The sequence below is a fragment of the Plecotus auritus genome (genome assembly GCF_963455305.1).
Source record: "Plecotus auritus genome assembly, chromosome: 13".
Taxonomy (NCBI): domain Eukaryota; kingdom Metazoa; phylum Chordata; class Mammalia; order Chiroptera; family Vespertilionidae; genus Plecotus; species Plecotus auritus.
This window is the reverse complement of record NC_137779.1, coordinates 6,572,994-6,585,074: the sequence shown is the minus strand read 5'-3', so window position 1 is coordinate 6,585,074 and position 12,081 is coordinate 6,572,994. Positions and strand designations below refer to the sequence as shown.

Genomic DNA, 12,081 nt, shown 5'->3' with positions numbered 1-12,081 from the left:
GGCCCAGCAAATGCGATACTTACCTGCAAAAACAGAAACAAAACCCACACACACAAGGAAACCATGACAGTGACTGACGCTGAGATTATAATATTTGGTGCCGCATGTGTACACCCTTCTCGCTGAAGCGCTGGCCACAGTGAATGACAAGCGTTAGTAAATGCACTTTATGCAGAACGACGTGTCCAAAGTGACTGCAACGTTATCTATCAAAAGGCTGTGCACTCAATTTAAAAACAACACCTGAATAGCTCCAACATTTTACAGCCCCCGTTACTAGATGTGAGAAATTTCCAGAAATCTTATGGTCTGTCCTTTTACTCACACAGCTGCAAGGCTACCTGCACCAGAAAAGCCCGGGATACTTATTAAAATGCACACTCCACTCCAGAGCTTCGAGGAATCATCACTTCTGAAGCTTGGGGCCGGGGACTCTGCATTTTCGTCGGTTAGCACTCACGGTGCTTCTGAGGCGCTCAAAGGCGTGGAGCTAGCGCACCGCTGGGCTTTTAGGGTCTCTTCATTAGATTTTCCCTTTCATACGAGCCCTTTGGCTGGAGAGTGTGGAATCAACTGGAAATGAGCAAAAATATCCCAAATCTCTGGAATCACTCACCCCTAGCAGGGAGGGCGGGCCAGAAAGTCGGCGCGCTGCTGCGCCCCCTGCCGTCTCTCAGCAGCCTCGCCCGGGGCCGGGGCCAGGGCCGGCCGGAAAGGTCTACTGCGACTGCGCGCTCTGAGGCCCACAGAGTCCGCCTCGGGGAGCGACGACCACGGCAATCCCGACCGGAAGCGGAAGTAAGGATTAGCCTCGCGCTTTACGGGCCCCAGCCGGGCCCACCCCGTGGGCCCCGCCGGCTTGGGGAAGAACCGGAAGCGGAAGTTGCTAAGAGGCGGGGGGGGGGGAGTGTGTCTGGTTATCTTTGCGCTCCTTGGGTTCGCGCCGCCGCTGCTCGAGCTGGGGAAGCGCGATCGTGAAACCTCGCCAGGTTTGCTGACCCGGCTCAAACCGGATTCCTGCCCGGAACCCTTAGCCCGAGAGGTGCGGTACTCGGTGCTCCGACTCCCTCCTTGGGTCCTGTGACACCCCTGCATCCCCGACTACGGGAGCCCCGGCCCCTTCCCTGGAGTGAGGCCTAGCCCGACCCAGCTGGCCGGTGTCCCCGCAGACTCCCGCCATGGGCAACACGAGCAGCGAGCGCGCCGCGCTGGAGCGACAGGGCGGCCATAAAACGCCCCGAAGGGACAGCTCGGGGGGCGCCAAGGATGGGGACAGGCCCAAGATCCTGATGGACAGCCCCGAGGACGCCGACCTCTTCCACTCCGAGGAAATCAAGGTGAGGGGAGGTGGGGGAATCCGATTCCCTTACCTAATGTTGAGATCTACTAGCTCTCCGCCACCGCCCCTCTAAAACACCTCATCGGAAGTGGGAGGGAGGTGCCCCTTCCGCCTCTGCACTTAGAAGCTGATGGCCCTGGAGGAGCCCTCTTAGCAGTCCCGCAGCCGGTGTCTGATTACCGATAGGAGACAGTCACCCTGAGGGAGGAGGGACGCACTGCACTTAACATCGTTAAGGAGAAAGCGGCTCTGGGACAGCGTTTCAAATTCTTAATTAAGATCGTGGAGCCAGCAGTCACTGAGCCCCAGTCTTCGCTTTCCTCTTAAGTGTCCTAATTAATTTCACTGAGAAACCTTCCGCCCCTGCAGGAAGACTGGCCCTGTTGTAATAGTGGGTTTTGCAGGTTGTTGTCAGTTTTGGAGACAGAGCACGCAGGTAAGCGGAGTTGGACAGCTGACTGCGGTGGGCAGAGGCGTCTGGCCCTGCCTAAAACATTTGGTTCCCCCTGCTCGCGCATAGCGGGCACAGAAGGGTAATCGCTCTTGTGCAGGCCCTGGGTGAGTGAAGGAGGCGCCGGCAGCAGCTCATCTTCTCTCCCCTGTTGTGTAAATGTGACCATGTGTTCAACAGGCCAAAGCAAACCGAATGTGGGCATCCTGCTGCAGTCTGCCTTAATTTATCAAAAAGTCTAAGACGATTCAGACTCCTGCTACCGTCCGATAGGGCCTGTTTCCAGCTGCAAGGACACAGTGGTTCTGGCAGCTGAGCTGTATGCAGTATATCCTAGGAAACAACTCATTTCTTGAGGACAATGTGACAAAGCAGGTTTCGGTGAAATGAAGGTGCCTGGCCTACCCCCGCCTAACATTCTGTTAGCATCCACTTGTATATTGAGCATCGTCCATTAGGCTAATTGCCTGGCAACTCATTCCAACTTTGCTCACATTTTTTTCTCAGATGTTGAGCTGGGTGATCATATTATCTATAATAATAAAAGCGTAATCTGCTAATTAGACTGGACGTCCTTCCGGACGAAGCCGGGGCTGCGAGGGAAGCCCGGGACCTGGGTGCCGGAAGGAACCCAGTGCTGGCACCCCGGGGGAAGGAAGGCCTACTCTGGCCCGAATTTCGTGCATCGGGCCTCTGGTTATCTTATATTCTCACTTGGATCTTCGCTATAAAAACTCTGCTTTGACTTGGCTTTTCATCCTGCAATTTGAACTTGCTTTCTGAATCTGTTGCATTCCTGGGAAGCTACATGCAACATGAACTTTGGAGTCCTGGTTTTCCAACGACTTGACATCCCTTCCCTCAGTAATAATTTTGGCCCAAGGATGGCTATTTAAGACAGCATAAGAATGAAACCCCTTTCTTCAAGAAGTATTTGTTCTGCCCTAGCCTGTTTTGCTCAGTGGAGAGAGCGTCGGCCCACAAACTGAAGGGTCCCAGATTCAGTTCCAGTCAAGGGCATGTACCTCGGTTGCAGGCTCTATTCCTGGCCCTGGTCAGGCATGCAGAAGGCAACCAATCAATGTGACTCTCTAACATCAATGTTTCTCTCTGTCTGTCTCTCCCCCTCCCTTCTACTCTCTCTAAAAAATCAGTGGGAAAATATCCTTGAGTGACGATTAACAACAACAAAAAAGAAGTTTTTGTTCTGTTGCTATTCCAAAACGTCTTTAAAAAAATGTTTAGCATACAGATGATCTGTGGAGAATGATTTGAAATAGTGTCCATAAAAAAAAAAAGTCATGGATTCTTTTAACTATGCGCAAATGTACCATTTTGGCTGGAGTTAGTTATCACATCCTCAGTGGAAACCGTTTTCAGTCTGTTATTCTTTAATCTGAAATCTTGTTAAGCTCAAAGAATGCAGGCAGCTTTTAGGACGTGCTCAGGTCAGTATGTGAAGGGAAGATGCCCGTTCAACACGTTAACAGTCTCTCCCAGCCTGGAACTCCTGCTCTTTTAAAGTCTGGCTGCTGACTAGGAAACATGTAACAGATCCAAAACCGCATATATTTCACCCAGAGTCAGACGTGTTTCTTTCTCTTTGGAGCATGCCAGGTATACGTCGTTTCCCACACCAGGAGTTCTTGTTGACCGTGGGGAGGGCTGGTCTTTGTCTTGCCTTTTTCTCCCCAGTGTCTGGACGGCTCTCAGTGAATGTAGCTTTTCCCTTCCTCGGAATCTGGATTTGCCAATTTTCAAGTTGACACCTCTGGAATTGTCCCTAATAAATGTTCATGTACTTCAAATCTTGCTTAATTAAGGGAGGAAAATGACCTTTATTAAGCTAGTCTTGAATTCATCGCACCTTCTTCCAAGGGAGTTTTGTCATTTCTCCTAGAATTTTAATGTAGTCCTCTTTAATCACAGCAATAATAGTAGCTAATAATTTTTAAGCACTTACCATATGTCAGACACTACGCAGAGCATTTTACATGAACTTTCTCGCTCAGTCTTCACAACAGTCTTAAATTGTTATTTTTACTATCTCCATTTTGCCAGTGGGGAACTGACGTACTAGCCAGTTAATGAGCCTGAACATGAACCTTGGTAGTAACAGCTGCCTCTAGAATGAATTGTCAATATTAGGGTAACTGTCTATGTAGGGAGCTCACTAATGACTTCCTGTCCCTGAGTACACTGCTGTGTTTCTAGGCTCCAGAGAAGGAGGAGTTCCTGGCCTGGCAGCACGATCTGGAAGTGAATGATAAAGCTCCTGCCCAGGCTCGACCCACTGTCTTCCGCTGGACAGGGGGTGGCAAGGAAGTGTACTTATCTGGGTCCTTCAACAACTGGAGCAAACTTCCGCTCACAAGAAGGTAATTGCCTGGGAGGGTTCACGTATTGTCTCAGCTCAGGGATGCTCTTGTTCCTGAACAATCTCTGCCAGTGAATAGAAAGGGATGTTTTTATAATACGAATGCTGAATGGAAGAATAATCTTGCTTAATAATTCATAGGTTCCATTCTCACACCCACATGTCTAGGCTTAGAGCACACGTGTTGACGAGCATTGCTTCCACTTCACATATTCAGCTGTGCGTTTGCTTGGGCAGGATTCTGGGAAAGGGAAATCTGTTCCTAGTGCTGTAGAGAAAGCACCAGGCTGGGAATTTCGAGACCGGACTTACGACCACATTGGCTGGGCTAACCTGTCATTAACACCTGAGCCTCAGCGTCCCTATCTGTAGGAAGAGACTGTTGGATCGGATGATCTCTGAGGTTCCTTCTAACTCGGATTCTCTGTGCGTTACTTTTGTTTGAAGATACATGTTATGTAGCATCATTAACAAGACCACAGTAAACTAGGTCATCAGGAACCCTAGCATGGACTTTTGTCTCAAAGTGTCAGTGACAGCATCTTCCCTGGGGGGCACTCCTGATGAAGCCGAGGGAGAGACGTGCCCTGCGTGGCCAGGCCTTGTTATTGTCAGGGAGCCATCTGCTTTTCCAGGGGTTATACTGGTGTAGGAGGGAGCTGCTGGGCACAGTGACAAGTTGCTTCAAGTCGGGAACAAAACAATCAAAGGTTTTCTGGGACCTTTTTAACAGTTATGCTTCTTCAGAGAACTTTTGCCTCCTATTAAATTGCTCCCCTTTCCTGCCCATCGCAAATTGACAAAGGGTAAAGCTTGGCTGCAGGCTATTGCCATCCTCCTTGGCATGCAGGCTGCCAGGTGTTTTGTGTTCACGTTGAGAAGGACAAATGCCTGTCAGCCGACCTTTTAAGTAAAGTGAGTTTTAATAAAACGTTGCATCCCTGCTTCCTTGACCATTTCTTGATTAAGATCTATGTATTGAATTGCTTGAATTGGTTAAAAATGTTTATACTCCTGCAGCTGAAGTCTTGGTTTTACATGGGAAGGTTTTGTTTTGTTCTATGGCTGGTTTTGTAAGTAAGCTCAGAAGGCAGCCCACCCAGCTGAAACCTCTACTTCCTTTTCCTCGCAGCCATAACAACTTTGTAGCCATCCTGGACCTGCCGGAAGGAGAGCATCAGTACAAGTTCTATGTGGATGGTCAGTGGACACATGACCCTTCTGAGGTACTCTCCCCCCGCCCTCCGTCCTCTAACTGCCACACAATCCAAATGAGTCACCTTCCCTTCTAGACTGTTGCCAGGTCCTGCTGGTAAAAGTCCCGGTGTGTGGTTGAGCTAGATAACAGTGCTAATTGTCAGACTATTGGCATACTTGACCAAGAGGAGCAGGTTGGCTAGACAAGAGCTGAGCCCTTCCAGCCAGGAATTCTAGATCCTCTAAGAATAACCCCAGAGACCTTCCCCGTTATGATTTCTGCCTGTCTGTCTCTTCCCAGCCAGTAGTAACCAGCCAGCTTGGCACAGTTAACAACATCATTCAAGTGAAGAAAACTGACTTTGAAGTGTTTGATGCTTTAATGGTGGATTCCCAAAAGTGCTCCGATGTGTCTGGTATGAACACAGTTATTTTATACCACGTGTGTGTAGGTGGGGGCTGGACAGTATAGAAATCCTCTGTTTCCCTCTCCTCTCACTCTTGAGTCAAGCTGCCCAATCAGGTAGCTCCCTAAAGAGCCACATAATGAATTCCTAACTAACTCTTTGGAGTCAGGTGGCTGAAATCCAGCCCCGAGGAAGCAGTAAGTCATTTTGGGGGCGCATCTCCAGGATTCAGTAGGTCAGCTTGGCCACAGAGATCAGAGAATTGAAACAGAATCAAAAGGCCTGGGAGCCTGGCCTTGGGTCAGTAATGAGCCAGCACCGGGGAAGCCTGCCAGCCCCCACTGCTCACAACCCACGCGGGGTGCCTGGAGCGTTTCAGCCTGACACGTGGTAAACAGGCACCTCTGTGACCTTGGCCGTCCCCGTGTGGCACATTAGCACCTTGTTGGGCAAGGAGGCTCGCCACAGGAAACGGGCTGCACAGCACAGCCTGCTAAGGACAGCCTCGGAAAACTTCCCCATCTTTCACGAGTCATCCAATCATAGCCCTTTCGGTAAATTGCTTTCCATCCAAACCCACAGGAAGGAACTGCCTGGAAACATAATAAGTGCAGTTCAGCGGGAGGATGTGTTGTCATCTAAAGTGTCAACAGCAACCGCACTGCAGCCTTTAAACAATGCCTGGGCCCTCTGGGAGGCCATGGAGGTTCTCCAGGACTGTGCCTGTCAGTCTAAGAAAATGGCTTCAGTTCAGTTTGCAGGATGATTCCTCTTGGCCTCCTGGCTCGACCTGGCGGTTCTGCCACCAGGGCCTTGTTCTGTGGGCTCCGAAGCGACAGTGGTAAATGACCGTGGTGGGCTTGCTGTGGCTGACAAGCAAGGTGGTGGTGCGTACGAGTCAGAAATCCAGACATCGAGTTCTTCTCTCTGGCTAGCTACCTGGTCTTTTAGAGAAATCATTTATTTCTTTTCCAGATAGGTGGGAAGTGGGGGATGGAGGAAATGCCCAAATACCCCTATTTACTGGGCCATGCACTGCGGCTTTTAGTCACGTTTCCCAGCACAGATCACCTGGGACAGAAAACTGCCCCCGCCCCCGCTGCAGGTAACCCACGGCAGGCTTTCTATAGACATCTCGGGCTCTCTTAACATCTGGATTGATTCCCGGTGGCTCGGTGTTCTGCACGTACTGCTTTTCTCCGTTTCCTGCTGTGAGCGGTTCGGGTCATGGGGAGGGAGCCTTTCCCTAGAAAGTGCGATGAGGAAATTGGCGGCCGGGCCCTGGTGATTCCAGACAGCCCAAGGGTCAGGCGGCCAGCCCCATCCCGATGTCCAGTAACAGTTCAGTCCTCCCAGCTGAGGGAGCTGCTTCTAACTTTGTGAAATACTGTGCTCTAGAAGCTTCTTCATATGTCTGTATAATCGAGACACTCAAGCAGGAGTTTGAAAGGAACCTGAAAGTGATAGATTCAAGTGCCTTTGGAGATCGGGTTTCCAATTTTGCTTTGTTTTGATTTGCAAAGTGCCAGTGCCTCATATAACCTGTATAAACAGGCTGCTTTGACTTCTGTTTTATTCTGCCTGGCGGTGCTCCCAACTCAGGCTAAGTCACTTAAGCCTCACCTGGTGCCTGGAGCTTCTTTGCGGTTTTGGCCAGTGCAGCCCATAGCGAGGGGCGTGTCCCTCCTGTTAGGTCACGGCGGACAGCTTCCTTGTTACTCTGACCAGACTCACCATCTCTGCCACAAGTGCTGTCTCCTGCAAAGGCATCTAAGTTCACTGCTGAATTTTATCCAGTCACTGAATTCCAAAGGGTTTTCTCATTGCCTCTGCTCTTCACCCTCGGGGCCTGTGTATTCTACAAGAGAATATAAATCTGTATTGAGGGAACAGAGGACAAGCAACACTAGACGGTGCCGTGAATTAAGTGAGACTGCTCCTGACTTCTCATTTTCAAAGTAAGTGTCCTGTCACCATCTCCCCACAGAGCTGTCCAGTTCCCCGCCAGGACCCTACCACCAGGAGCCCTACATCTCAAAACCAGAGGAACGGTTTAAAGCACCGCCCATCCTCCCCCCACATCTGCTCCAGGTCATCCTGAACAAGGACACGGGCATCTCTGTGAGTGCACAGGCGTCTGCCTGGACCGTCCTCCACGTCATGTTCAGCCGTCCCCTCTGTCCACCTCTTGCAGAGCAGCTGCTGAGAAGCTCAGTGTCGTCCCTCAGTGTTAATTGCCGGGTCCACCTCTGCCGTGGGAACGGCTACTGGCCAGGCCTTCTCAGTGTGGGTGCTGCCTCCCCATCCAACAAGCCTTTCAGAGCTTTTCCTTGCATTTCACTCCTTTCAGATTTTATGACAAGAATACATAAGCCAGCCCTTCTCAGTAAGCTGCATGAGGGAATTCCTCCTTTAGCGCCCCCATGCTTTCAGAAACCGCTCTTAGATCGGAATTTGGGTGTCTGGGCACCACATTCCCTCTGGGAGGTCACTAGCACAAAAGGAAGTGCGGGTCCCCCTGGGCCCCGGAGAACACACCATCACTTCCTCGTGGCTAGTTGTCCATTTTGTTGAAACCAAATCGCCCAGTTTTCTGCTCTGGGATTCCTGGAGAGGCTAGATGTTCTTCAGCTTTATTCAAGCCACCACCTAAAGGCATCCATTTACAAGGTGGAAAGCGCATGGAGCTGTGGCTCTGGACTCCACACGAAGTGTACGCGAGACAGGAGCTGAAGGCCGTGTGCAGGCGTTCCCTACACTGGCTACGCTTTGTTACCCAGGGACCCACCCCTCAGGGCAGAGAGTGCCTAAGCGCACACATCTGACAGCTGAGCTGACTTGCCCTACACCTTTTCTCATTGCAAGGTGCATTGACAAAATCGGAGAGTGGTACATTGGAGAAAGCAAGCCAGGTTTCTGGTTTCTCTTTAAAACTTGGAGGGTGTGGCGGCATTAGTGCCTGTCCTGTGAGTTTGTGGAGCAGTAGTGCCCCTCCTCCCCCAGTGATCCGTGTCGTTCTCCAGGCGCCACTGCTCGGGAGTGTTTCTCTAAACGTGCACTCTGGACAGCTGTGTCTTCTGCCGCTCCAGTAAGAGGACAGGGCCGTGGGCCACACCTGACAGAGGCCACGGCAAAGCCTGAGCAGAGACACAGGGAGCCCAGCAGCACGTGGAGGCTCCCCTTAGTTGGAGCATGAAGCATGACCCCCTCGCCTCACCTGTCGTCCTGGACAGCCCTTTGGCTGCCTGACTTAGAAAGACGGGGCCTGAGAGGCTCGCTTTCCTGTGCTCCCCGGGGCTGTGAAATAAAGTGGGGAGTCTTCCTGATTCCCACATCGTACGTGCTCACCTCACGTCTGCTCTGTTCCTCACAGTGTGATCCGGCTTTGCTTCCTGAGCCCAACCACGTCATGCTGAACCACCTTTATGCGCTGTCTATCAAGGTAATGACATGTTTGCTGCTGTTCGGGCTGCGATTCTCAAAGTGTGCTCTGAGCCCCTAGAACTGAACCACAGGGAGTTCTTGGCTAAGGGGCAGCTCCCAGGACCTGATGCAGACCCCGCTCCAGTCCTGCAGCGGCCCAGGCACCTTCCGATGAAGCCTGCGTGGGGATGCTCGTGCACCCCACCAACGGTGAGTCCTGATCATTTGTCATCTCCACCCTTTCTCAGGATGGAGTGATGGTGCTCAGCGCGACCCACCGGTACAAGAAGAAGTATGTCACCACCTTGTTATACAAGCCTATATGAGGAGCTGCGAGCAGCGGTGAGCCCGGGACACGGCACCACCAGGCTACACACACGCATGCTTCCCACCGAAGGGAAGGGACTGTAAATTCCCCATTTCACGCTCTGTAAGACATTTCATACCTGCCCTAGGCCTGCCTGAAGGTCGGTTCTGGGCACAGCAGCTCCTGGCACGCCCCCGACTGTCACGGCCCTCTCCACACCCAGTGGCCGAGAGCAGAGTCGGGGACGGAAGGCCCGCAGCCCCACCACAGGGCGCAAGGACGGGCGCACTTCTCAATACCCATCCACCAAACCGGTCGTGGAGGTTTCCTTAAGCCAAAAACAAACACTAGCTACTTTAGTAGCAAATATCTGGGAAGCAGGAACAAGGCCACACAAAATTTCTAATTGTATGTGTGTTTTTACGGCCTGGCTCTGGCGCTAACACCAAGTCCAGTGTTGGTGTTGGTGCTGCCAGGCCTCTGCAATCAAAGCAATATTGTCTCCCGTTCTCTGCTCCAGGGAGGTGTCATTTCTATAGCAGTTAGCACCTGTCTGATTTCCGGTGGAGTTTTACAGTTGTTACACTTACGTGCACTAAGTTTTGTTGTGTGTGTTTTTTTAACTAAAAGTGGCTGATGTACAGCCTTAGGGCAATTTTCTAATCACCCAGCTAGAATGTAGATCATGTGAACAAACTGCTCAGCAATAATCTGTTCTCAGAACAGACTTCGAAAACCGCTGCCGATTTCTCCATTAAGCTGGATGATCCTGAGGACTGGCCACTGTTAGCAGCAAGGTCGTCCAGCTTTGTATTCTCATCGTAATGAGGCGACAGTGTTACCATGAAAACCTTGGGGAGCACCTACCCCAGCCTATGCCACCTGCTCAGGGCCTCTGTCCCTACCTAGAAGGCTGTCGCAGTTCTGTTGCTTATTCTGCAAGGAATTTAGAACTCGCAGCAGCCTTCTGAATTTGTGTTGGGATGACATCCTCTGGACCAAAACGAACCTCTTTATGCTGGGCTTGGCTTCCAGGGAGGTGCCACAAATGTTCCCATTAGTGCAGGCTCCTGTCCCCAAGTCAGCGGAAGCTGTCATGCTCTGTTCCTGCTGGGAGACAGAGGAACGAACTCCTGGCTTCCAGTACCTGTTCCATAAACCCGAGTCCGGGTTAAAATAACCCTTTTTTGTTACTGTTTCAAAACACTGAGTTATTGTCGCCTTGACGTACAGGTTTCAATAAAGCATTCATTCAGTGCCATGCTTTTCAATCATTTTCGTGTCCTGTGACCCACGAGTGAGGCTCCATTCCCTGACCACACCCATTCCGCACACACAGTTTGAAAGGCTATTAAGGACCCTGGAGATCTCAAGTCCTTTTGAACAGCTGAATCACAAGGGGAAGCTGAGGAGAGGTAGCCTCGAATGTTCCTGGGTGAGGCAGGGAGGTGGTATCCCAGGTCAGAGGTACTGCTACCTGATAATCATCAAGCACCAAGAGGGAGCCTGGGGTCACGGCACCTGCCTGGAAGCCACCAGGTCGACCTGGAGTCAGACCTGTTCTTGCCAACTAACTGGCTCTGTCCTCCCAAAAAGATGGACAGTTACAGGTATCCCTTTCATAAGCCTTTCTTCCCAGGCATCAGGGGTCGTTGAAATAAGTTTCAGAGAAAAGGGGATCTCTGGGACAGCTGGTCCACTTGAGGTGGAGAGCGGCTTGGAAAGCTTTCCTGGCTGGATAACTGGCCATCTCACCCGGAAGGCCCAGCTCTGGCCAGAGTGGCTCAGTTGGTTGTCCTAGGGCCCGAGAGGGTGCCGGTTCAAGTCCCAGTCTGGGCACATGCCCAGGTTGTAGGCACGACCCTCAGTAAGGGGTGAGCAGCCGGTTAACATTTCTCCCTCTTTCTCTAAAATCAATAAAAACTTAAATAATAATAATAATAATAATGATAAAAGCCTAAATTGGAAAATGCAGCCTGCAAATTGGCTCTACCCATGAAATTCAGAAGAAGCCAAGCCGGAAGTGCAATGTAAAAGCATTTGGAGCCAGTAGGCGTGGTCATTGTCCTGCGCAGCCCAGGGACCATGGGGTCCCGGCAGAGATGACTGAGGGAGCACAGGCTCCAACCACAAAACGAGCACATGGTGTCCGCACTCACCACAGCTGCTTGTGTATTTAAACGACTTCATTTTCTTTAAAAGCAGCACAAAAGGAAGTCCCCTGTGGTCCAGAAGATGGCTCACAGACCCAAGTGAAAGACTTCATACCCAGTATAGAGGTAACAGAGATTATCCCATGGATGTGGAAAAGCATGGGCAAAACCACCTGTAGGCTGCGGTGTCCCATGACCCAGGGAATGTTCTGGTAGCAGGCCCATTGTGGGTGAGGACTGGGTACATGGCTAGTTAAAGCATAAGTTGCATATGAATGTAGAGAGATTTTTCCCTCTGGGAGTTTATATGCAAACTAGTGGCCCGGTGCACGAAATTCATGCACGGGGGCAGGGGTGTTCCTCAGCCCAGCCTGCACCCTCTCCAATCTGGGACCCCTCGAAGGATGTCCTACTGCTGGTTTACAGG

At 51.2% G+C, this 12,081-nt stretch overlaps 1 protein-coding gene across 1 annotated transcript; it reads left to right on the top strand.

Moving 5' to 3' along the window:
• The first annotated feature begins 901 nt into the window (after positions 1-901).
• On the top strand, positions 902-10,768 carry PRKAB1 (protein kinase AMP-activated non-catalytic subunit beta 1). The gene is made up of 8 exons (XM_080649961.1): positions 902-1,042; positions 1,170-1,337; positions 4,005-4,168; positions 5,300-5,393; positions 5,666-5,780; positions 7,759-7,892; positions 9,145-9,213; positions 9,443-10,768. The coding sequence occupies exons 2-8, from the start codon at positions 1,179-1,181 to the stop codon at positions 9,518-9,520; spliced, it is 813 nt and encodes a 270-aa protein (XP_080506087.1). The 5' UTR covers positions 902-1,042; positions 1,170-1,178; the 3' UTR covers positions 9,521-10,768.
• The last annotated feature ends 1,313 nt before the right edge of the window (positions 10,769-12,081 follow it).